The sequence below is a fragment of the Rhea americana genome, unplaced genomic scaffold (assembly GCF_003343005.1).
Source record: "Rhea americana isolate MKP2758 unplaced genomic scaffold, rheAme1 scaffold_69, whole genome shotgun sequence".
NCBI lineage: Eukaryota > Metazoa > Chordata > Aves > Rheiformes > Rheidae > Rhea > Rhea americana.
In genome coordinates, this window is record NW_028186856.1 from 3,730,659 (window position 1) to 3,754,098 (window position 23,440).

The 23,440-nt window shown below is 40.5% G+C and overlaps 1 protein-coding gene across 1 annotated transcript in view; it reads left to right on the forward strand.

Moving 5' to 3' along the window:
• ANO4 (anoctamin 4) overlaps positions 1-16,565 on the forward strand; it is a 214,499-nt gene extending 197,934 nt beyond the window's left edge. The window contains exons 22-28 of the mRNA XM_085321380.1: positions 130-227; positions 3,419-3,561; positions 4,545-4,697; positions 6,399-6,546; positions 9,622-9,741; positions 12,381-12,486; positions 16,353-16,565. Of these exons, the coding sequence (XP_085177506.1) occupies positions 130-227; positions 3,419-3,561; positions 4,545-4,697; positions 6,399-6,546; positions 9,622-9,741; positions 12,381-12,486; positions 16,353-16,544 (960 nt within the window). The 3' untranslated portion in view covers positions 16,545-16,565. The remainder of the gene's footprint in view (positions 1-129; positions 228-3,418; positions 3,562-4,544; positions 4,698-6,398; positions 6,547-9,621; positions 9,742-12,380; positions 12,487-16,352) is intronic.
• The last annotated feature ends 6,875 nt before the right edge of the window (positions 16,566-23,440 follow it).

Consider the following 23,440-nt stretch of genomic DNA (forward strand, 5'->3'; position numbering starts at 1 on the left):
GAGAGAGAGAGAGAACAGCACAGAATTTCCTTTAAATAAATTAACTAATATCCCCTACACTCTTTAAGAAATGCTTGACAACTCAGCATTATTTCTGTTTAACCTATTTTTTTTTCCTTTTTTCTGTAGTGCCACCCTAGTGGATGCCTTATTGATCTCTGTATGCAAATGGGTATTATAATGGTGCTAAAGCAGACCTGGAATAATTTCATGGAACTGGGCTACCCGTAAGTAAATGTAATGCTTCTGCTTCTGTAGGTCAGAGAAGAATGTTAAGTTTATTGTTGCTTTCTGGTCAGATACATGAAAGAAAGATACAGTAGTAATTAAGATAGAAAATCCCCCCTCGGGTAGAGAACTCTTAAGATAGATCTCTAGACATGTTGAGGTAGCTGGGATTTTTGGGGTTTTTATGTTGGACATAGTTTGCAACAGTGAAATATAAATATTAACTAATAAATAATAAATGGGAGGGAAGTAGTTGATTTTACTAAATTGTATTTCCCTGTTTTAAAACTCCTTAAAAATTACTGTACGACTACTATGTTCCTCACACAGGAAATATCATATGTATCRTTTTTACCTACTTCAGTAAGTTCTAAATTGAATTTCTTCTTGCTGAGTGATAAAAGATGCCTGAAAGGGCAGGTATTGACTGGAAAAAGTGCACTGCTAACATATACGTGCTCAGAGATAGAAAAATGTTCAGAATGATACATAGGCAAATTTCTGGTGATCTTCAGGGCATTGTAGAATTGCGCCCTAGCTAAAAGGGTTGACGATTATTCATTTCCTATTTGTTCATTTCCCATTGATTAATGTTTAATGAGCTTGATTAATGTAGACAGTTGATGCTAGAGGCAGTGCGGCAGGTCATCAAGGGAAATCGGCAAGCAGGAAAACGTAAGGGAGAGCCGACGTATTCGGAAGGTTTGCCACAGAATGGCAGGGACTCTTGCTGTCCCTCCCGGGTCCCCCTTCCCAGGTCGGCGCCCGGCGCTGCCTGTCGCCATTCTGCAGTAGCTCCCGCTGGAGGAATTAGCCAGGGAGGAAAAACAGCAGCAGCAGTGATCCATCTCTTTCCACTCCCTGTCTCTTCTGTCAGTTTTACTTAGATCTTTCTACAAGCTGTTAATAAGGATCTTGAAGCCTAATAAAGACCACAAAGGGGATCAAAGAAGGGGACTCAAAGAGATAGGAGGGATCATTTAAGAAGGACAAGTGATTTAATAGGAGTAAACTCTGCACAAAGCCAAGTCAGTCCTTTCACTTTGGACTCAAAATACAAATCTGGGCAATGTGAGAAGCTAAGGTTTGCTCTGAGGAGAGAGGAATTTGGTCTCCAGCATTGTTACTCCACCTCTCTAGCCCTGAGAGTCCTCTGAAGGCAAGCAATTTCCATTTTGTGGGAGAAAAAAAACATTATCCTTCAGCTAAATACATGATTGAAGCCAACACCCTGTGGATGGTCTGAGGGTTTGGAGGCAATTTACAGGCAGTCTACAAATTCACTGTGCCTCAATACACATGCTAGCTAGTGTCTGCCTAGACCCAGGCATCCGCCAGCACTGTGCCGCACCAAAGCCAATAGTGGGGGATGTTTCCCCATAAAATAGCCCTAGGAGATGAGCTACAGCAGCCATTTTTGGACAGTGGGTTTTTCGCATTGTTTCAGGTTGGCATCTCAGCTCTTGTGCTGACCTGTGCTCCCACAGGGACTTTAGAGACAGGTGGGGCAGTCTGAAACACCTCTTTGGCCTCCAGCGGTTCTTTAKCAACAGGAAACCCAAAGCCTGCTGTCACATCTCTCATTGATACCTCTAACATTAACTTGTGCTTTGAAATTTCTGCCTAAGAGTTAAAGTTTCAAAGAAACCTGCCACAGAAACCAGAGTTTCACTGAGTGTGCTGAGATCTGAGTGCTAGAGCATTTATTGTTTAATGGTTACATGTTTTGATGCAAATACTGATGTGTCAGTGGTGCTTCTGCTTCRTATAAACATCACCTTGAAACCTTCAGAAATGTGAGTCAGTTCTCCTCTACTGTGYTGCTAAATAAATACATCCACAAAAACTAGGAAACAAAGTATAAATTATTGCTTCATTTGGAGGTGGGAAACTGCAATTTCAACATGGTATTTTGCTTGGAAGAAGAGCATACATTCATAGAAAAAACACATTACATTACATTGTCACATTTCTCAGGATATACTAATTAGAAAAAGTCACATCTTTGGATATTRCTAGCAGTCTTCTATACTAGTAACACTGGGTATGGGCTTCCCCTCTCACAAAATAGGAAATTAATTGGGATACATCTCACAGTATTGGTCTCCTATCTACTTCATCCCTCAATTTTCCCTCTTTGCAGGAGTTCGGTTCTCAACCTTCTCACTGTCCCATGGTAAGGCAGGAGAGGTGGAGTACCAAAAGGCTTCTGTGAACTTCAAAGAATTGCCCTTCACTGACCATAAACTATCAATCACAATTATGTCTTRTTAACTAGAGTGGATCTTTAAGCCTTTTTACATGTTAGAGACTGGCTGCCAGCTGAAAAAAAATATTTTTATACTTCTAAATATTAGCCTGAAGTTCATACTTCCACTTGTACTTCTATATTTTTTTCTTGTAAYTCTAAATTTTAATGTCCTGTACTTAGCTGCACCTTCACTTCTCTGCGGGAGACAAGGAAAGCTGTAACCTCTCTGCCCAAATGGAAAATTCTCTCTGAACTTTTTTTTTTTTTTTTTTTAAAAAAAAGGCAAGTGGCCAAACCCTCAGCGTTATCTAATGACCACTTGCCTACCATTCACAGAGAGACCAGACCAGGGCACTGTGAAGGTAAGAAGCTAAGTACAGTGCAGGGAAAGGTCTGTGTGAGCCTTCCACCTCGCTGAGACAAAGACACCTACCACGGGTCAAGAGAAAATATCTTTCACATGTTTCGGTTTTTTGCAACTCTCTGACGTACGAGGTCGGGTGAGAGGCTATGGTGTTTATTTCAGATCCAGGCAGTCATTTCCTCTGCGGCTCGCTGCCTCCCACGCTGCCCCTATCCATGCTTTTCTTCAAGAACAAGATGTTTCCCCTGACGGTTCCCCACCTATCTCCACACAACATTGCGCTGAGCTGTATGAACAGCCCGCCAAATGACTTGCTGTTTTGTGCAGCGAAGAGGCGGCCTAATAAAAGGATGTCAAAATCCCTCTTCTGCCTGACTGGCAGCCCACCAGCCTTATCTGTTCACATACCCATTTCGCTTTGTCATCAGCTATGCGTATTACTAATGCTGCATTCTCCTGTGCATCGGTAAATTCATTTTGCAAGGTATGTTGTTCGTGCTTAGCCTCTTCCAATTTTGTAATAAGCAGCCAATAACGTTCTTTACTCTGTTTCTTTAATTTATTTGAAAACATAGGCTAATTCAGAACTGGTGGACCAGGAGAAAACTACGGCAAGAATATGGCACACAGAGAAAAACAAGCTTCCCACAGTGGGAAAAGGACTACAATCTTCAGCCTATGAAYGCTTATGGACTCTTTGATGAATACCTAGAAATGAGTATGACACTCACCTTCTTTTTCTCTCCTTTACTAGATTTTAATGTCATTACCTTTTGGTTGATGTTGAGGGCTTTGTATGCTTTTAACTCTTGCTCTGTGAAGCTAAAGAGGCTGCAAAATGATTTTCACTCTCACAAGTCAGGTGAGGAAYGGAGTGAGTTTTTAAGAACAAACCAAGTCAATATAGGTAACCACACTGTTTCTGGTTTGCTAAGCTCGCATTTATGAAATACTTCTGATTCCGGCTTTGTGTGGGCAAGGTTGTTTTCTAAATTACTACCCATCACTTTGCTTGTATACACTTCTGAACAACTTTTCTTTTTTTTGTTCAAGGAAATTMCCCTTGGGCTTTTATTTTTCAACTGTGTGGCACAGAGCTATATGCTTGTTTATGTTTAAAATTTGCCATTATTTGCTACCTTATTTTGTAAAAAGCAGCTTGCTAAAAGACATTGCTTAATCTAGAGAAGAGGGGAGGGTAAATGATGTAAGAAATGCTAAAGAACAAGAATTTTTGCCTTATGTGACTGAACTGCGTATGCCGTGAGCAGTTTTTTCTCCCTTGCAYTATTCTTTTTAAATTAATGGAAAATCTGACAGTCTGAGAAGCTGCCTTTACAAATTTACCTAAATGGTTTCAAATGGCTGCCCATCTGTACTGCAAAAAAGGAGTGTGTTTAGCCCTAATCTTCACAAGTACTGAGAGATCCTAGTTGATGCTGGAGTAAAAATATTCACTCTCTGAAAGTGCCACTTGTYGACCTCCAAATTTCTCTCCAAAGTACAAAATCTGTACTTCTGTCTAGGGGAAAGATGTACATTTGCACTCTCCTTCTGGCTCCAGACTTTTGGGAAAGAGCTGCGGTACAAGAGTCACTGGACTACTGTATAGCACAGCATAATGGCAAATGTTTCTCCTTGCATGATACTTTGGGATAAAATCTCAACAGTTACRTTATGATCTTTCCTTTTCTTTCCTAGTTCTTCAGTTTGGGTTCACAACCATTTTTGTGGCAGCTTTTCCACTGGCACCACTTCTGGCCTTACTTAACAATATTATTGAAATTCGGCTTGATGCATACAAATTTGTTACACAGTGGAGGAGACCTTTAGCTTCAAGAGCCAAAGACATAGGTGAGCTCTGTGTGTGTGTGTGTGTGTGTGTGTGTTTCTGCACGCACATGCGTGCATGCGTGTGTGTTGTATTTAAGGCAAAGCACTGACCACTTCAAGCAAGAGTGAATTAAGGAATTTTCAGTCTTTTCTCCCATTACTAAAGCACAGATTTGATTATTAAGGAAAAAAAAAAAAGAAACCCTTCAACTATCTAATGTCGAACTATTTTGGCAATTAATAGTTTATATTGGAAAATGTCTTTTAATGACTCCCTGGGTCACTTATCATCTAAGATGTTTTAATGAAGCAATCAGTGCTCTCTGCAGGGTCGTTTTTTTGTGGCGAACACATTGTGTGAACAATGCAGCTGCTCAGATTGAATATAGTAACCAGACAGAGCAGCTGAAACATGAAAACCAAATTAGAGCAGCTGCCATTCTGTAAGAGTCCTGTATGTTTTCTGTGTTCCCTGGCCAACARCAAGCTCCCCTGTGACTCAAGGGCTATGTCCACTAGGTCTCTGGGTGGGTGAGACAGGGATYTCTAAATCCCGAGAGACAATTTGCTCTGAGTGATGCACACCTATGTTGCTAAAACACAGGGCTCACATAGCTACACACTGCTGCAAGGGCTCTCTGAACATATTTTGACCATAAATCTCCTCCATCCTTGCAGGGTGCAGAAGCTGWACGCTTCTGGAAGGACTCTATAAAACCAACTAATCTGCCCAATGCTGATTCCCAAGTGTCTTTGGAGGGGTAAATAGGATATATAACCRCCCCTCTGCATTGCAGAAAGCAGTATATTTAGCCCACACCATAGATTAGCAGAAGACCAAGCTTTCTGCTCTCAGAGTTGTATTTAACGTACTTAAAATCTGTGTCTGAGTAAAGCCTTGTCCATGAACAGAGCGGACCTAAWGGGCATTGAGGTACAGGCATGGACTTCAGCCAGAACACTAGATGCACTGCAGAYATAGTTTTTCTGGAAAGAAAGGTACATAATTTAGATTATAAAAGCACAAGGAAATAGATTTTTTTCCAACCACATTCAGGTGTACTTTCTCACAATGTGTTGCACCTTAATTTTGTCCCTGTTCAGCAAAGTTTTAGGGACAGTGTGATGTCTCATTAAAATCAGTAGATGTATCTAACCTGTCTTTGGTAGGATTCTCAGTGTTGGTCCTCATGACCAGAATCACTGTATGTCCATACTGCAGAGCTGTAGGACAGTTCAGATTGAGCCAAAAAAACTCAGGTCATGCCTAGGAGATCAGTGTGTCATTTGCATGTACATTTACATCATTTGTATGCCACAAATRTTTGGACGCAGACAGCCACAGGCTGCACGCAAGAGCTCTGCAAACATGGGCAGATTGTGAATTACACGTACTCAAGGCTGATGTGGCCGACCCTTCTCCAAGGCTGGATAGCCTTCCCTGTAAGCAAGCTTTTCTTATAACTGCTCACGTGGTTAAGTGGTTTGGTTGAGCCAAGGCCTCCATGAGCACTTTTTCTGGCTTCAGTCCCTTAGTGGGAGTAGAAGTCCGGTCCATTGAGGTCCTGTAGTTTAACATGAAAGATTATTTTTACTCAGTAACTCTCTAATAGAAACTGCATWAAAAAACAGAGGGTTAGGACAACCACTTCAGATCGTGCGATATTTGAAGAACTTTTGCCCTTGTTTTCCCTGGATCTAACTTACTCTCTTTTTTGGTAGGAATCTGGTACGGGATTCTGGAAGGCATTGGAATTCTCTCTGTTATCACAAATGCGTTTGTGATAGCTGTGACGTCCGATTTCATCCCTCGACTTGTTTATGCTTACAAATATGGACCTTGTGCAGGCCAAGGAGAAGCTGGACAAAAGTAGGTTTTTCTTTCGGAAAACTGTTGTGCATGAAAATCTCTGCCTTCTTGAATAGATACAGCAGTACTGTCTGTGTATGTACGGATCCCCCAACCAAAATGTATTGCTCGCGCTTAGGTAAACAGATACCAGCCACAGGTGTTGATGCTTTGCATATTCATAGTATGGGTTGCTTTGGTAACTACAATTTCTGACATTAATTCAAGGAAAACATGGCAGAACCATTATAGAGATTCAGTGTATGCTATTTTCGTAATTGATACACAAGCTGCACTTCCCAGCTGGTGTACATGGATRTAGCCCTCTTCAGTTATGAGGCAATGCTGATATTTATCAGATATGGATTTAATCAACATTTTAAAGTTATTCATTAAGCTTTTTTTCCTGATGTTTATTCAGTATGTATTGCTTAAAAAAGTAGTGTCTAATGAGAAGAAGCAATTCCCAACCAATAAATCAAGATAAAGTTACAGAACAGAGTAATCTGATTTTCTTCTAAAGCTAGAGTCCCTGAGATTAAATCTTTCAGGAGACATTTGTGAACTGAATCCCTGCTGCCTAAATGGATTTTCTCTCAATATTGGTAAACATTGAGATTACGTTAGGATGTGCGTGCCTACCAGCAAGTATGAGTATCACTGCTACATGGCAACTTGTAAAATCTGGTCTGTTGGGCCGCAGGCAGGTCACTGAATGCGGCCAAACACAAATGGACACAGTTTACAGTTGATCTCCTAGCCACTCCATCGGTAAAGTCCCGACTATTAACAAAAACAGTAGGCAGAGCGCTTACATTTTGCTATTAGATATATGGCAGATTGATTTATCTCTTTTTCCCCCTGCTACAGAAAGTGAGTTCTCTGGTTGCTGCTCTTTAGCCCTCTTTTAGCTGTCACTGCTGTTCAGTCTTACCCATGGAAGAGAGGCAGTTGGTGTGGCAGTTCCCGATCAGCAGAGCAGCTGACTTGCTGTCCTAAGAGGAGTCTAGCATTTTAGTAGGTGGCAGGGGACAATATTCCATTTGTTTTCATGAAGAGTTAAAATCTCATCACTGGCAAAATGTATGGCCCAGTGCCAGTCATTCCTGAGCATTGCTCCCCCCCCTTGTGCCATTACAAATTTCCATAGGACACTGAGTCACTGTCAGCGATTTTCCTGTGCTATTGATGGATATTAATCAGTGCATTTCCAAAAGTAGGAAGCTATTCAAAATCCACAAGAATATTGAATTTTATTAAATTTAAGAGTCAAGAGTATCTGTCACTGAATAACTTAAATGAGTGAGGTGGCTGCTTCTCTCAAAGAACATCTGTAGGTATTAGACCCATATGGCACACACTGATACTTTAAAAATATTGTAATTAAATTAAGTTCCAAATCCAGTCTATATAGGGATTTTGAGTCAAAGCCAGATGGCAATTAAACATAATTTCTCAAGGAATGTAAAATTTATAGTTAAAAAAAAAATCACCTCTTGCTGTACAGAAACCCCATAATGCAGAACCATTCCCCTTCAGCTTTCTGAACCTCTGGCACAGCAATTAGAAATAACAACTCAGATTTGAACTATCTGATTTGGTATTGCTGGATTATAAAAATAGCAGTATGAGACCAAGTCTACCATATCAAACGAAGATAGATTTTTAGAGATCTATTTAGATCACCTAGGACTGTACCCCTAGGAGTTCGCAGGATGTAATGGGTTTCCAAGCTCTCCTTTAAAGTGATTTTCAAGCCTGAGTTGTCTGTCACAAAATTCCTCTAAACTCATCTTAGATATTTGCCCAAATAATCTGTAGGATGGCTGTTGGAATCAAAGCATTATTTGAGAGGTTTTGGTTCAATGGATGTATGAGAATCACTTTTTGTTGCAATCTTAAAAAGATTGTTTTCCTGCCCCCTGTGGGTTGGAATAGCCTGGCAAAACCCTTCTGACAGGTGTATTTAGGAGTTATCCTCATGATAGCTAAATCTGCGTTTTGTGCAGTATTTGTAATCATCGTTTGGATTTTAATACAGTACTTGCAGAAAGATATGCAGTATACCATGTGGACCAGTTTTGTGACGAGTTTAGGTTATATTTAATCCTTTTCAGCTTTGAAAAAAATATGTTTAAATAGATTTTTGATTAGCTCGGTTCAGCATAATAGTTAGGAGAACAAAGATAGCTTCATTCCCTCCTTCTCTCTTCTTCTCTCAAAATCTGGCAACCTTGTGTAATTCCACAGGTGTCCCTTAAGTTTTAGACTTGAAGATGGTTGGGTCAAATACATCAAGAGCAGTGGGATATCAAGAACAGTGGGACAACACTAAAACGGGATGGCCCTGATGGTGACGTGACTGGTTATTCTGGATTTTGGAAGCAGCAATCTTTTTTTTCTCAGTTGACTGAAGAATTTAAAGCTTCCTCAGTCCCCCTGCTCTACGCAAAGCTGAACAGCGTGCCTAGACTWGGGCATTGCTGAGCAAACAGCACTACGGTCTTCCCTCAGCTTCTTTAACACTGAATTTGAGCCTGTTGGTGACTCTCCAACAGCCCTTTGCAGACAGTATACATTCACTAGTACTCRCTGTTCTCCAAACCTGTCTCTCTGAATGCTCAGCCACACTGCAGTCTTTCAGTATTGAGTTCCTCTGATTAACTGGATATTTTTTTTGGGGGGGGAGTCAAATAAGTCCCATTACTTCCCTAAGCTATTTTAAGTCTATTGCCTTTCCATTTAATTTAATGCCCTTTGCGCTCGTATTATGAGCGTAACAGTGGAAGTATGCTAATTATCTTCCTAGTGCCACTCATTATTTTCTGTACTGCGTCAGCTTTTAGTGATCTCTTTTCTAAGGTAGCCAGTTTCTTCACTATTTCTTCTCCCATAAAAGTCTGCCATTGTTCACTTTTATTGTCCATCTGACCCACTTGAGCATTTCTGTTATATTGCCTCCGCATCCTTTTCAAATATTAGTAAGTGTCACAGTTAACTATGGATTTTGTGAAACCCAGAGAACATCCTCCTGGGTACAGTAGTTAATGGAAAAACCTTGCTGTGTCCTGACTACAGGACTTTTTTCTTTTCTAGGTGTATGGTTGGCTACGTTAATGCCAGTTTATCTGTATTTCTGGTGTCTGACTTTGAAAACCGTTCAGAGCCAACTTCAAATGGAAGTGAATTCTCTGGTTCACCATTAAAATACTGCAGGTAAGCATCTCATTAAAATATCTCTCTGCTTTTAAGGCACTGCAAGAGAAGAAGCATCATGATGAATTTTGAGTTGGAACTGGTTTTCAGAGCTCAAAAAAAGTAATGGAAAAAATAAGTGCAGTATTCAATGTGCACTCTCATGGTACTGCTGCAAGGTTATTTGCAGGACTCCTTCCTTACATGGAGKAGAAGCTGAAAAGTAGGTATCTTGCAGGTGTTCTTGACACAGGAATTGAATGATGTCATGGATTAAATGAGACACAAACATCATGGGGGAAACAGGATACCAAAGAGCTCACAATAGGTGACTATGGTTATTCATGTACCAKTGAGATGAAACTGTAATCAGGTTACAGTGTAACACACACGCAATGAAGCCAAATTAAGGTTGCACAGGAGTGACCACCTCAGATCATTTCACAGGTCTGTCTGGCCTAAGCAATGTCTATCTTAAGCTTGGTTTAGAAAACCTTAAGCCTGGCATTTCTTAACTGCTAGATGGTGAATATGTTTATATGATTGCTTGTGAGTGTGATTATTAATAATAATTATTCTGGTTTGAACTAGAATAAAATGAGGAATTGATCTTCTCAGCCTGCAAACTCAAAAATAGCAGTCTGGGATTAGCCAGTAATGAGAGAGATGCAACCGATTAATAGACCAGAGAATTAAGGATCTACGTAAAGGCCTTAAATGGAGTCTCCAACAAAAACATCAAATAACAAATATAGTTACTATATTTCTATTGCAGTATTGGTTTACCAATGTGAGTCCTGGTAGCTGCAGATCCCCAGTATTTTTCATTATGAAAAAATAAAATATGCTTTCCTGAGTGTCTGAAGAAATAAAATACTTTAGTCTTTACAGAATATGTCACTGATACTTTATAATATTGTGGCATTTTTATTAATAATAAAAAATTCAAGTTGTATAGCAGAGTGAGCTGGTGGGGGGCAATGACATTACAACCTTCGTTTAAATAGCTGATATTGTGAGAYCCTGTTGCACCTTATTTGCAAAAAAAGAAGAAAAAAAATGATATTGACTCCATACATAACATTTTCTGTGGAACAAAACTGCTAAGGAGATTCCTTCATTCCACAATATTTACCAGAGCAGTTTTTGAGACAGTTTTGGATTCTGATCATTCTCTGACCCATTTAGTTCCTTTCTTTCCCAATTTCAGGCATGATCTTGCTGCTACTTAAAAACAGTGGTAGAGATCCCATTAATAAATGCAAAAGTTATCCCCTCAATATCCTGTACACAGAAGACTATTAAAATTRATGCCACAAATCTCTAGAAGATAAWTCTGTTCTTTGGGGGTACACTGAACTGTAGGTATACCTACCCTTGATAAAAGGTGTCTTACTTTCTCTAGCTGAGTTTATTAGCTACTTAACCCGTCTGAATTCTGCTAAAATGTCAGTCATTTTAATTGCACTTTAAGCCAGATATTGACAAGAATAGAAGGAAATATTATGCCCTACTTTGTAGCAGTGTAGACATTTCTTCATGTGTAGTGCTAGGTTCCTAATAAATGCAAAAATATGAGATACTCTGCTGAATTGGAACCTGGGCGAAGGGCTTAAGTTATGAAACATCCTAAACACTGAAGTCAGCATGCTGATTGCAGAGGGAAAGATCATCTCAGTATTGTAAGAACTTACAATAGAGGTATTACAATTTAAGGAAAAAAARTGTTGATTAGGATCTCAAGATACAGTTTATTTTATTTGGTATAGCACCTTCTGCAATCTAAGAAGGTGAGCCTTTAGGAAGAAAGGTAGATTATGTCTCATAAAGGTGAAATTACTGTTTATTTCTTTTGCTCATTTGAGTTTTCTTTTGTGTCTTAAAACTGATTTAGAGACAAAGATTTAGTGTATGATTTACTGTGGCATTTTCAGTATTGTTTATAATGGGTTTTATGTCTCATGTAGGAAACAGACTGAGCAGAAAACAAATTTTCCACTGCTTTTAAATTAAGTTTCTACAACATTATTTTGGAATACAATAGATACAGAAATGGGCTCCAGAGTGGCAAATTTTCCTGATTCATGATTTGTTAATGCAGTTTCGGAGTTCTCCTGGATCCAGCTTTCCCAGTAGACATCTCTTATTACTTTATTGAGATCTAAAGTCTTGAAAGAACCATTCTGTGAGCCAAGACACTYGATCACTTTCTTATACAGGCTTTTCCCTGTTTGGATATCGAGAGGTGCTGTTCTGGCTCCGTTAAAGTCAGAATTGGTTCCTCTGGCGTTCAAGTGTCTGGGCTTCAGCCAGAGACTTCAGAAGAGCTACTCATGCTTTATTCCAGGGGTAGTCCAAAGCCAGGTGGTGCCCATGGGCTTTGGGAATGTGCTTAGGTGCTCTAAGACGTGAACCAAAGTGTGGCAAGTGGAGGTGATCAGGAGATTTGCTTCAAAAACACGCTCCTGATCTAAAATAAAATGCTAACATAGGCACAGCCTAAGAAATAAGCGGGAGTTTGGGTAACTTGTACAGGCTRCATAGAGATCAATTTAGTGCCGAGAAGGCACTGATAAAGAGCAACGGGGTTTTTGGCTTGGTCTTGCTCCTAGGCAGCAGCCTAGGAGCTTGCTAACTACCATACTCTGCTTGTCTTTCAGGTACAGGGACTACCGAGACCCTCCTCACTCCCCTGTGCCCTATGGCTACACGCTGCAATTCTGGCATGTCTTAGCAGCACGGTTGGCTTTCATTATTGTGTTCGAGGTAGGTGGCCATTCGGCTGGCAAGTGTATTTGTTTCTCTGCTGTAACAAAAACAACAAAATGAAACAAATTTCCATTTGAAGCTTTTTCATTGGGCCGCTCCGGGATGGTAGGCATTGAGCTTTTCCTGCTAGTTTCTGATATTTGTGTTGTGCTTTGCATTCCCCATTCTGCTTTCTGAACAGTCACAGGTATTTCAGTTTTAACTAAAAGGTGAACACAGCACTTTGAAAATTATAATGGTGACATGCAAATAGGGGATAATAATTCTAATAGTAAATTTTATTTACTTTCAGAGTTTTATCATTCATATCCTATCTAGGCTGAGAATCTGTATGTGACTAGGGAGTGAGTAGGGGATGAAAGAACACGAGAAGAAAGGATGAAATCTGAGGAGTTTAAAAATGAAGATAGTTTAAGCTACAGTGTTTAAACATTTGGGGTATTTTTGTCTATTCTTATTACCATTCATTTCCAGAGACTGATTAACATCACAGAGACAATAATAAAAATTCAATACCTTTGCCAATGTTCATAATATTAGTACTTACTGTCAATATCTCAGAAATCTTTAAGACGAGCCAGAGACAAGTCAGCTTCGCATGACTCTTATTTCAATGGTGATTCAGAAAAAGAGAGAGGAGAGGGAAGAAGAATAAACTGAGATCATTTACAAAACAAAAAGCTGCTCTTGAGGCCTATATTTCAGATGCTTGAAAATCCACATTTCCTCTCAGAAACTAGGTGCTCAGCATCTCTCCAGCATGAGCAGTTTGGAGTGCCTTATATACCGTGAAGAAGCCAAACAGGGAACAAACAAATTTTTAAACTCTTTGCTTAGTCCTTCTCTCTGAAATCATAGCAACAGGGCTTCCAACATAGATATGGAAGTTGTAATCACCATAAATTATTGGCATACTCTTTATGAGCACATATTGTGCTGCTGACTCACATTACTGTGTAAATTCATTCTGACCTGGGATTTCAAAACACCTCTTTGAATCACAGAACAGAAGCATCTGAGTTAGAGGGAAGGTGAGTAGCAATCATTTTCTAGCTTATTTCTTGCCTAAGACTAGCTTGGCCACTCAGATGAACCCCGGGGTCTTCAGCGAACTCCGCCAGTTGTAGTTTTCAGCCCTTCCCAGATCAGGGAGGAATATGGCACTGCAGGCTGGGATCTGTCCTTCCTCTGCTCTGGGCCAACTCTTTAGAAGCTGGTCCTATGGAGCCTGATCTCTGCCACACTCGGGGAAACATTTGCAGAAAAGGAATTATTTAGTCAAATGGGGCAGGTTTAGCTCAGCTGGTTAGAGTGTGGTGCTGCTARTGCCAAGGTTGTGGGTTCAATCCCTGTASAGGGCTATGCTGAGGGTTGGATTTGATGATCTCCAGAGCTCCCTTCCAACCTTACCATTCTATGATAAAGGCCTGCTRGGCTTGAGCTCATCTTTCTTTTCTGCATTGACAGTACTGAGGGCCAGGGTAACCCTCTATAAGTAGGACTAGAGGAAAGACCTTGGCAGGTCACAGCCAAACAGGGCTTCTTAGGACTCCAGCACAGAGCATTCATCAGCCAAAGGAGTTTTAAGGTTGAAGAGGGGCTGGCTTTTTGACACATATGTGCATACTGGCATATAAGCAGCATGGAAGAGAGATAAAGATAACTGAGGAAACAAAAATTGGCCCTGCAGAGGTTCTCACTGCCTAGCCAAGTTTGCAGCTTCTTATGGAATAGTTTTTTGAATGTAGMCAATGCTTACACAAGAGAATTGTCTTTGCTTTGCCCTGAACAAAGCTACAGACTAGCTCAAAGCTGTCTGCCTCAGCAGGGGCCATGCTGTTGACTGGCACTGCAGACAGCTGTCTAAAGAAACTTCCTTAACTCTATCTCTGAAATCATGCAGGGATGTACAGAGCACTTGCTCTGAGTTAGGATAATGGCTGCTCCTCTCCCTCCTCCGTCTATGAAATGGCTTTGCAATTCACCTGAAAGAACCCTTGAATATTTTGTGGTATCACTTTTGTGTATAAAGCAGTTCTTGCCATTACCAGAGGGATGTTCATAAATAAGAGGGGAAGTAGTTCACATATTCCACCTATCCTAACAACCTTTGAAGCAGCAGATCAGCCCGTATCCCTCTCTTTCTCATCCCACAGTGCTGCACCCTGTACAAATATTAAGTTATTCACCCATGCAGGACACAGTGTGCTATGTGATGTTAGATTGGGTGTCAGAAGCAGCTTAGCTTCAGTAATATAGTGCCTCTGCCAAGGTGAACTTGCTGTGCTGACCATATAGTGAGTGGCAGAGCACCACGCTAATGCATTAGACTGCTCCTGAAGCTGTTTCTAAGTAGCTATCTCAGTGGCTTTGGCTTGGCACTCTCTTCACTAGATGTTAGGATGTGCCTGCTTGGTTCTTTCTCTTCTCTTCTGCAAACAGCAGTAGGGCAAGGACAGGTGGAAAACCATGTCTGGGATGGCACAACCTGAGTTGTGTGMCCTGTGTGACCAGACTTGAGGAGAGGTGTGTCACGAAAGCAGCCAGCAGCAGCCCCACAAGGGTATGGCATGGCCAGGGCTTCCTAGGGCTGTTAGACCTTGGACTCGAGCAGCATGAATGGAGCAAAAGAAACAAAGAAGTAAGAGCAAAAACATAGAGAGTTCTCAGGTGATTGCTGATGCGGAAGATTTGGATGTAAATGTAATTGCAGCAGAAACCATGCTTGTCTCTGTCTATAGAGAAGACTAATGAATGTTTTGTGGGTGCTACAGCAATTACAGTAGAAGATTTCCCTAAGAGATAAGTAATTCAAGGTAGTTCTGTCACAAAGTAAAAGACTACCGCGGCTCAGATGCTCTCTGGCACTGAGCAATGTAGGCGTGGTTATTTTTGCCTGGTTCAAAACCAAAGGAATTTCCTATCACTTTTAAAAGAATTATTTGTCTGGGCTAAACTGAGCACTCAGTGACAATGCTAAGGCTGAAGAAGCTTTTTTTTCTTTCTTTCTTTTTTTCTGCTTGGCAAAAGAACAGCAATTTAGACTTTGCTGCTTCTTTTTCCTGAGGGCAGAATGCATAGAAAAATGTGTTATGTTTTCTCTTCAATGACTCTCAAAGGAAGGATTTGTGTTGGAGAATAAGGAATACCTTTATTTCTGCAATCTGGAATGAGTGTTCTTGCTGAGATGGAGGATGATTCTGTTTCTCTGTTCTCTCAAGTAGAATGAGGAAATCTTAAAGCAACATCTTTGATGGGGGAAAAAAAAAAGAACAGAGAGGAGATTCAAGCAGTCCTCCCCCATCCCACTCAAGCTTTGCTAGGGCATGCCTAAAACATTAGGAACAAAGGATTAGTTACCTTGTATTTAATTGGGATGTTTAATAAATGCGAGTATGGATGAGAGATACAGAGTGTAAGAGAGCTGCTTTGCTTTGCATGGATAATTCATTGATTTGAATACTTATGTGAGGGTTTTGTGGAAACAAAGAAGTRTTATACGACTTCATCCCTCTCCTGCAGAGCAGCGCACTAATACCAGGCCCTTCCCAGATGAGCTGACTGCAAAGCATGACCACAAGGGTTTGAACACACAGGTAGTACAACAGTTCTGGGTCCTTATTTGGGCCCAGCTGCCCTTGGCCTTTGCRAAGGACCATACTCCACTGACTTCAGGTGGAGTTTTAGTGGGGAAAAGCTTCATGATTTGATTTCTTCAAATTTAGTAATGGATTTAGTTCTGACACAGTATCTACCTGTGAGTTAAAAGGAGAAGGTTTTCAAGAGGAATAGAAAGCATTTGTTTTCTTCCTGAGATATGCATTTTAAATATATTCATTTTTCAATCGTTTTTGTTTTCACAGCACCTTGTCTTTTGCATAAAGCACCTAATTTCCTACTTAATCCCAGATCTCCCAAAAGATTTGAGAGATCGGATGAGGAGAGAGAAATACCTGATTCAGGAAATGATGTACGAAGCTGAACTAGAACGTCTGCAGAAAGAACGGAAAGAAAGGAAGAAGAATGGAAAATCTTATCACAATGAGTGGCCATGATGGGGTGAGGAAGGAACTGCTTAAAAGAAGATAGGAATTATGTTCATAAAAATCTCCTTTTTTTCTGCACTGGGAAGTGCAAAGCAAAAGAGGAATAGTTAATGTATGCCCATATTTAATATGGTGCACATATTGCATAAGTGTTTTGAAATTAGAGGTCTTATAGGTTTAGTCTTCTCCAGAGCTGTCAGTATGAGCAGATCAGACCAATGCTTAAGTCTCTGCACTGTTTCCAGGAAGSTCTCAGGCCCATTTAAAGTCCAAGGCTCTAAACGTCAAAGTAGTTATATATCTTACAGTGCTTTACACAGCTTAGTGATCTCGTGGCTCCTCATCTTGATCAAGTTGCTACTTCATAACCAATGGCTATGCGTTAGCAAAATGGCAGTATATGTCCATGTGTGTGACCACTGCCTGCAGCAAATTTATGACAACATTGCCCACTTCCACTGTGGCCTAAGCTGTGTCAGCTTTCTAAGATCACATATGCAGACCATTTCCACCGCTCCAAAAGTATGCAAGTATTTGTTCAGAGGAAACACTTGATCATGAGTCTAGTCAGCACCAAATAATTTAGGTGTGCTAAAGAGCTGACAGACAGATAAGAGTCTAAATGTGGATAGAAGTGTCTAACTTTAGGTCATTTATTTGGAAATGTTATCCTGAAAAATTGGAAACAAGTTTTAAAGATCTGAACATTGCCTTTGCAGCATATAGGACTGCCTAGCAAGGAAGCAAATCAGGCTGAGGTATCTTGCCCAGAATTGCCCAGAAATATTTGTGTTACAGGAGCACACTGAGGCCTCATYAGGAATTAGTGTGTATGATACACGTAACAGAAAGCAGACTGCGTCTTAAAGACTTACCTGCCTAAGAAAAACAACAGAAAAAAGAGGCCAGCAGAGCAAGAGAACATTAATTCAGAATTTCTGCTCTTGGATCTTCTTTGTTATTCATCCTTCCATTATCTATGAAGGAGTAGGGTCAGAGGGAACAAAAAAAAGTGTGAAATGGAATAATTTGAACTCCTTCATACAGAGCAATATGCTGGTAAATCTACACAGGCTGTAGAATTAGATTGCCAGAAAGGACCACTGTCAGTAACTGATATCCCTAAAAGGGCTCCTTGGACAAACATATTACACCTACATTCTTTTGCCAATTGTTTGGTATTAAGGAATTAAAAATTTCCAAGAGCATTAACCCAAAATAGTGGAATTGTAAGCCTGGARGTTGCAGAAGTGTTGGATGGAGCAATATGAACCAAAACATGCTGGCTGAGCATTGTCAAAGCTCTGCAGCCTCTTGCCTCAAAGTGATAATTTCCAATTCTTGCAGAATAGGAAGTAGTATAATCAGCCACAACAGGAAGAAGGAACCTCAAAAGCTGAGGATGTAGCAAGTGGAAGCATACTTATGTCTTGGTGATATTCTTGGTGATATCCAACTAAATAAAAAATACTGGAGCTGATCAATTAGTACCTAACTCTTTTCCAAATAACTAGAGCTTCTTAACTATATAATTTTCTCATAAATCTTATGTAAWAGTAAGCTTGTACATTTAAAGGGATTTAAGAGGAAGAAAAATTAAGCAAGTTGTTTCTAAACAGTTCTACAGATCTATCAATCTACTAAACTACAAATTCTTCTAGAAAYCATTCAATAGAAGGGCTACAATTTGCCCTTCTGTACAGACCACACGGGCAAGACCTGTGGAGGGATGCCTTAGTATCCACAAGACATTGGGACTGTTTGCACCAAGACCACATATTGCTAAATTAGATCGACTTACTTCTTTCCACTGCAAGGTAGAACTGTGCTATTTCCATGGGAGGAAGGCTTTAAAGATAGGTAATATGGCTTGGGGAAGAAGGAGGCAGAAGGAAACACTTGCACCCTCATCTCTGTAGCCACAGCCTTCCTACACTTTGCTTCTTCGCAGCATGGAGCCTTCTCCAGTAGTGACCCATTTTCCAACATGAAGACGATAAATGACACAGCGGCTGCCCTTATCAGTGCTCCTGATGCAAGCCTGAAGCCCCTGTGCATAGCCACTGAAGGAATTGCAGGATGACCCTGTTCTCCATTGACTGGTTGCCAAAATGAGTGAGAAGCTCAACTGAACTTGCTCAACTGAGCAAGTGAACTTGTTTGCTTATCTTTGCTTCAGCTTAGAGCAGCTGTGGACACTGCCCGTGTGGACAGTGAAAAAAGGGGGAATATTTCTGTCTCTGTAAATGTCATCCTCTGCTATACGTGTGCTGGATGTCCCACCCATCACTTATGGGTGTGTATGGCACTTGCAGTCTGCATTCTCTCAGGAAGGATCTTGCAAAATCACGTCCAGGCCAAGTTCACATGCAGCTGGCTTATTTTACATACACTGTGTATAATAGCTAAAATAATAGATGACAACAGCTTACGAAGTGTTTGCTAAGTAGCAAAATGAGACATGAGTCATGCTTAGAATCAGTGTTGCCCATAGAAGTATGAACTTTTGAAACTCCTGCAGTAAGATATGGCTTTGTCAGTGTAATCTCCCTAATTTCCCAGATCTGAATTGAAATGTATTACAACATAAACTGACCTCCAYTTCTGAGGAACCATAGCAATCTAATGTTCCAAAAGAAATAAAGCGCAGTAAAAATACAAAAGATAACAATTGCTTTGAAGACCAGTTTTCAATACAGCTATGTTCTGATGAATTTTCATGATATTACATTACTAAAAGTTGTGTCAGGTTCTGCTCTAAATGAGAAACATCAGCTGGCTGTTTTCCAAGCTTGTGCTGAGTATGATGCTGAAAGAGGAGCTGACCTTCCTGGCAGATCCTGAGTACTTTTCTGTCGCTTAATGTTGACCAGTCAACCCACAGAGGTTTCTGTAGTGCCACTCTGCAAAACAGATTTGGCCTTYGAGCTTCAAAGTTACGTAGCAGAACACTGAGGAAAGGTGACTCTTTTTTATTTATGTTTCATTAGGAAAATATAATACAAATAATAGGCTAATAAAAACAAATGGAGTTTTAAAGGTCTCTAGATAGCAAATTTATACCGGTCCCTTATTTCTGATCTGATGATCGGTTTTGTTTAAACCTCCAGGTGATGGTCCTATATGTTGCTTACTTATTCCAGCTCCACAAGAGCACTACCTTCAAGAGAATGAGAGAAAATGCAACCTCAATGCATGCCACAGACATTTTCCGTAGCAAGCAGGACAGCACACATCAAAGGATTTACTGTGAAATCACCTTGCAATCAGCATAGGATTGATCACCATAGATCACTCTTGACAGCAGGCATGTACTTAATAAGCAATTATACTCCATTTTTTAAAACCAAGGAAAAAATTGTATATTGGGACTGTTTTTCAGCCTGTTTGCTACGTTTTTTGCATTCTGTCCCATGTTGGTTTTACAAATCTTAGAATAATAAATGTAAATGAAAAACCTGGATACTTTGACAAAAAGAAAGCCTAGGTATATAACATCATCTGCTTTCAAGCCACCAAATATTGCAACTGAAACCCTGTTTACAAATCAGTTCTTTTTTATTTCAAATCTTTCTGAGGAGACTTATGTTATTTATCATATATATAATATATATAAAAAGTATATAGATTGTTTATTTGTAAATAGAAAAATCCTATGGAAAGAATGTCAAGTTTTCACACTTAAAAAAATCATCAACATAAAGCCATGTTTAATGCTTGTATAATGTGACGCAATAAACTTTAAAATAAATTATGCATATGAAAGCTTTGCTGTTTGACATTCATGAGTTACTTTCCGTACACCTTATCTTTCCAGAAGGCAGACAGACCAGTTCAGTGGAAGTTAATGTAAATGCAGACCAAAAAGAGCAAAATCCAGTCAGTACCTTCTTGCTGTGAATCCTTTGAATGTTTACATTGTCAAATGTTGTTAGGGTTGTATTTTAGCTCTTTTTTAATGTTCTTACTTGTTTTCTCTCTTGATCCTACTGGATGCTACATGCAGTTTGGACAGTGCAGAGAGCTCCCACTTGCCTTGGAATTAATAGACTTACATCATCCTTCACTACTTTGCGGCACGAGCTTCTAGCTGGAATAGTTAAGGGGTCAGGATGGAGGAGGGCAATAGAGACACTGAGAATTATCTTGCTGCTTTTACTCAGGCAAGGCCTTGGCTGTGGGTCCAGATGGAAAAGGACACTACAAGATCCTAGAGAAAATCTTTTTCAAAATTAATTGCTTTAATTAGTGATACCAATTAAAAAAATAAATGTATTGAAAAAAAATAAAGCAGAGTCAGTGTAGCTCTGCAGCAATCCTGGGTGTTTAAGTAGCAAGAAATGGGGTGGTTCCCAGAGTTCTCTGCAAAGCTCAAGGATGTTTGTCTCAAAACTAAATGACTACTCAATGCTCGGACTTGAGACAATAAGTCAAACTTTAAGATGCTCATTTATGTGCTTTCTCAGTTTTATAAATTACAGGAATTCAAAACAGAGGGGAAAAATTGAAGATACATTTTTTTCTTAACCATAATAACTGGGAAAATTAGCCCTCACTTCATGGAAAAAAAAAAAAAAAAAAAAAAAAAACAGGTAGAAGTTACAGGTCATCCAAGACAGTTTAATGCAGTATCAGTTACTGTGCAAACAATGATCACAGTACAGAGCAGTGCAATAAAGGACATAGTGATGCTGTTTTATAGGAACTAGCTGGTAATGATCAGTCACCCCTGGGAAGCACAATTAGATGGGAGATCAGCATGAAGGGAGTGCATTGGGAGCGCTGCAGCCCATACCAGTGGACACAGAGCTGTCCGTCTTCTCTATCAATAGCTTGCTATGTACAACAGAGCAGAGGCACACAGAGGCACACCAGTGCTTTTCACACTTTGATGYTCTACAATACAGTGGATATCCTAGTACTTACCCTTTTTCAGACCTGCAGGCTGAAAGTACCTGGTAAGTACAAATTATTTTGCTTCAATGCTCAAGAATGGTTCTRTAATATGAAATGTAGTATCTATTCCTGTGTCATGGAGAGAGGGCACTAGGTTGGATGGGCTGCACTCAACCTTCTCCGGCACGGGAAGCAAAGCCAACTCTTCCACTTGGTGGACTAGTCTCAGAGTGACTAGGACAACCCCAGAATAGAGGCCCCTGTCCTGGATCTAAGATTTTCTTCAAGATGCTGCTGTTGTCTCAGATCTCCAATATGGGGACACAAGAGAAAGCAGGCACCTGGCCTGTAATTCTCTAGAAGAGGCTTGCCTCTTGGAGCCCATTTTCACTTCCTAATGCTTTCTGATCCTGTCAGCTTGTCTCATGCAATAGATCATCAAGTGCCCTCTGTCAYAGGGGCACAGAATAGCTGGATTTAAATGCTGAAGGGCCCAAGACAGAGCAGATAAACTAGCACTGTGTCCTGYTCCAAGCTGCAGTGGCTTGGGGCCTAGTGCAGCCTCAGCATGACTTTTAGAAAGCATTTAAGATATGCAGTTAATGTTTTGTTTGGGTCTCAAGTACAACTGCTTTATGAGCTCCACAGATTGCCTTTCCTGCAAAGGCTTTTATATTCCAACCTTACTCTGCTGCCTTAGAGTTTTAAATATCCACATATAGCTTTAGCAAAAGACCTGCTGTACAAACAACAGAGCAGGTCTGTTCCCTGCTGTGCCAGCGAGCACACAGTATCAGGAAGCTATGGGGGTCTGCACCCTCCTCAACCACAGGAGAAGTACGTTTATGGGGGATGTGCCATTCAGCTGCCCTCAACAGCCCTGGCAGAGGAGGAGCCATCCTCTCCCTTGCATCTTGGGAAGAGCCTTCCCCAAATTACTGCCTCTGTGACCTCTTTCCTTTCCRGGAGGGTGGTGCAGCAGAGTCTGTCCACCTGTCAAAACACAACATGGGCTCTAGCCTGATTKGGACAAACTGTAATGGCTGCACCTGAACCAAATGAACACAAATGGCTGCATGAGGTTTTAGCACATAGCTCTGCAGGTAGCCGCAGTGGCAACTACRGATGCCACCACCTTCTTTCTGCACTGGTCTCATCTGGCACAGCAAAGAGACCACTAATCTTCTATTAACATCTCTGCTACATCAGACCCAGCCCTGTGCAAGAGTGGTCCTTGGCCAGCACTTTGGGCATGAAGAAGACTACTTTGGCTCTGCTACCTGGATCTGAATAAAAAGTCCAGGGAGCTCATTTCCATCATGAGGACCAGCTCTGTATGGGCAAGACAGCGCAGAAGAGTGACGAAGGGAGTGAAAGGAAGGATATTATTAACTCTTGCTTCCATCCATCTCCAAAGGCACTCTTGTAAGTGTAAGGTAACTTGAGAACAAGTGGCTTAATGAAAACAAAAATACACAACAAAAAACAGCAAAACAAATACATTTTCGGGATCAATTCTAGTAAGCAACTAGATGGCACTAAAAATACCTCCGGCACTTTAGAAAAACCTGTGTTTCTTCCAATCTGATAAGATCTTGCAATGCTAATCTCTTCATACTTTCAATGCCTTAAAAGAAAAAAAAAGAAAGAACGAAAGAAAGAGCCATTTCTAGGGGAACACTGTGATCTTACCAAAAAAAAAATTTTTTTTTTGCTCTGTGAGTGAACTGAGATTAAAAACAGATATCTTTCAGGAGGCTCAAGAATATCAGGTAAACATTTCACTTAGAGACATCGCCTTAAGCCCTGTTGCAAAGATCCCAAGAGAGAGGAAGAGCAAGAGCAAGAGCAAGAAAGACCTGATTCCTCTCTTGACATGTTCTTAATGCCAAGGTCATGCAAGGGTGACAGTGCCATAAAGCTCTGCAGAGACTTCCGCCCACAACCCCAGCAGGGCTGGTAACTGATCCATCACAGGAAYGTCAGTAATGCTTTTAATATACGAGCAG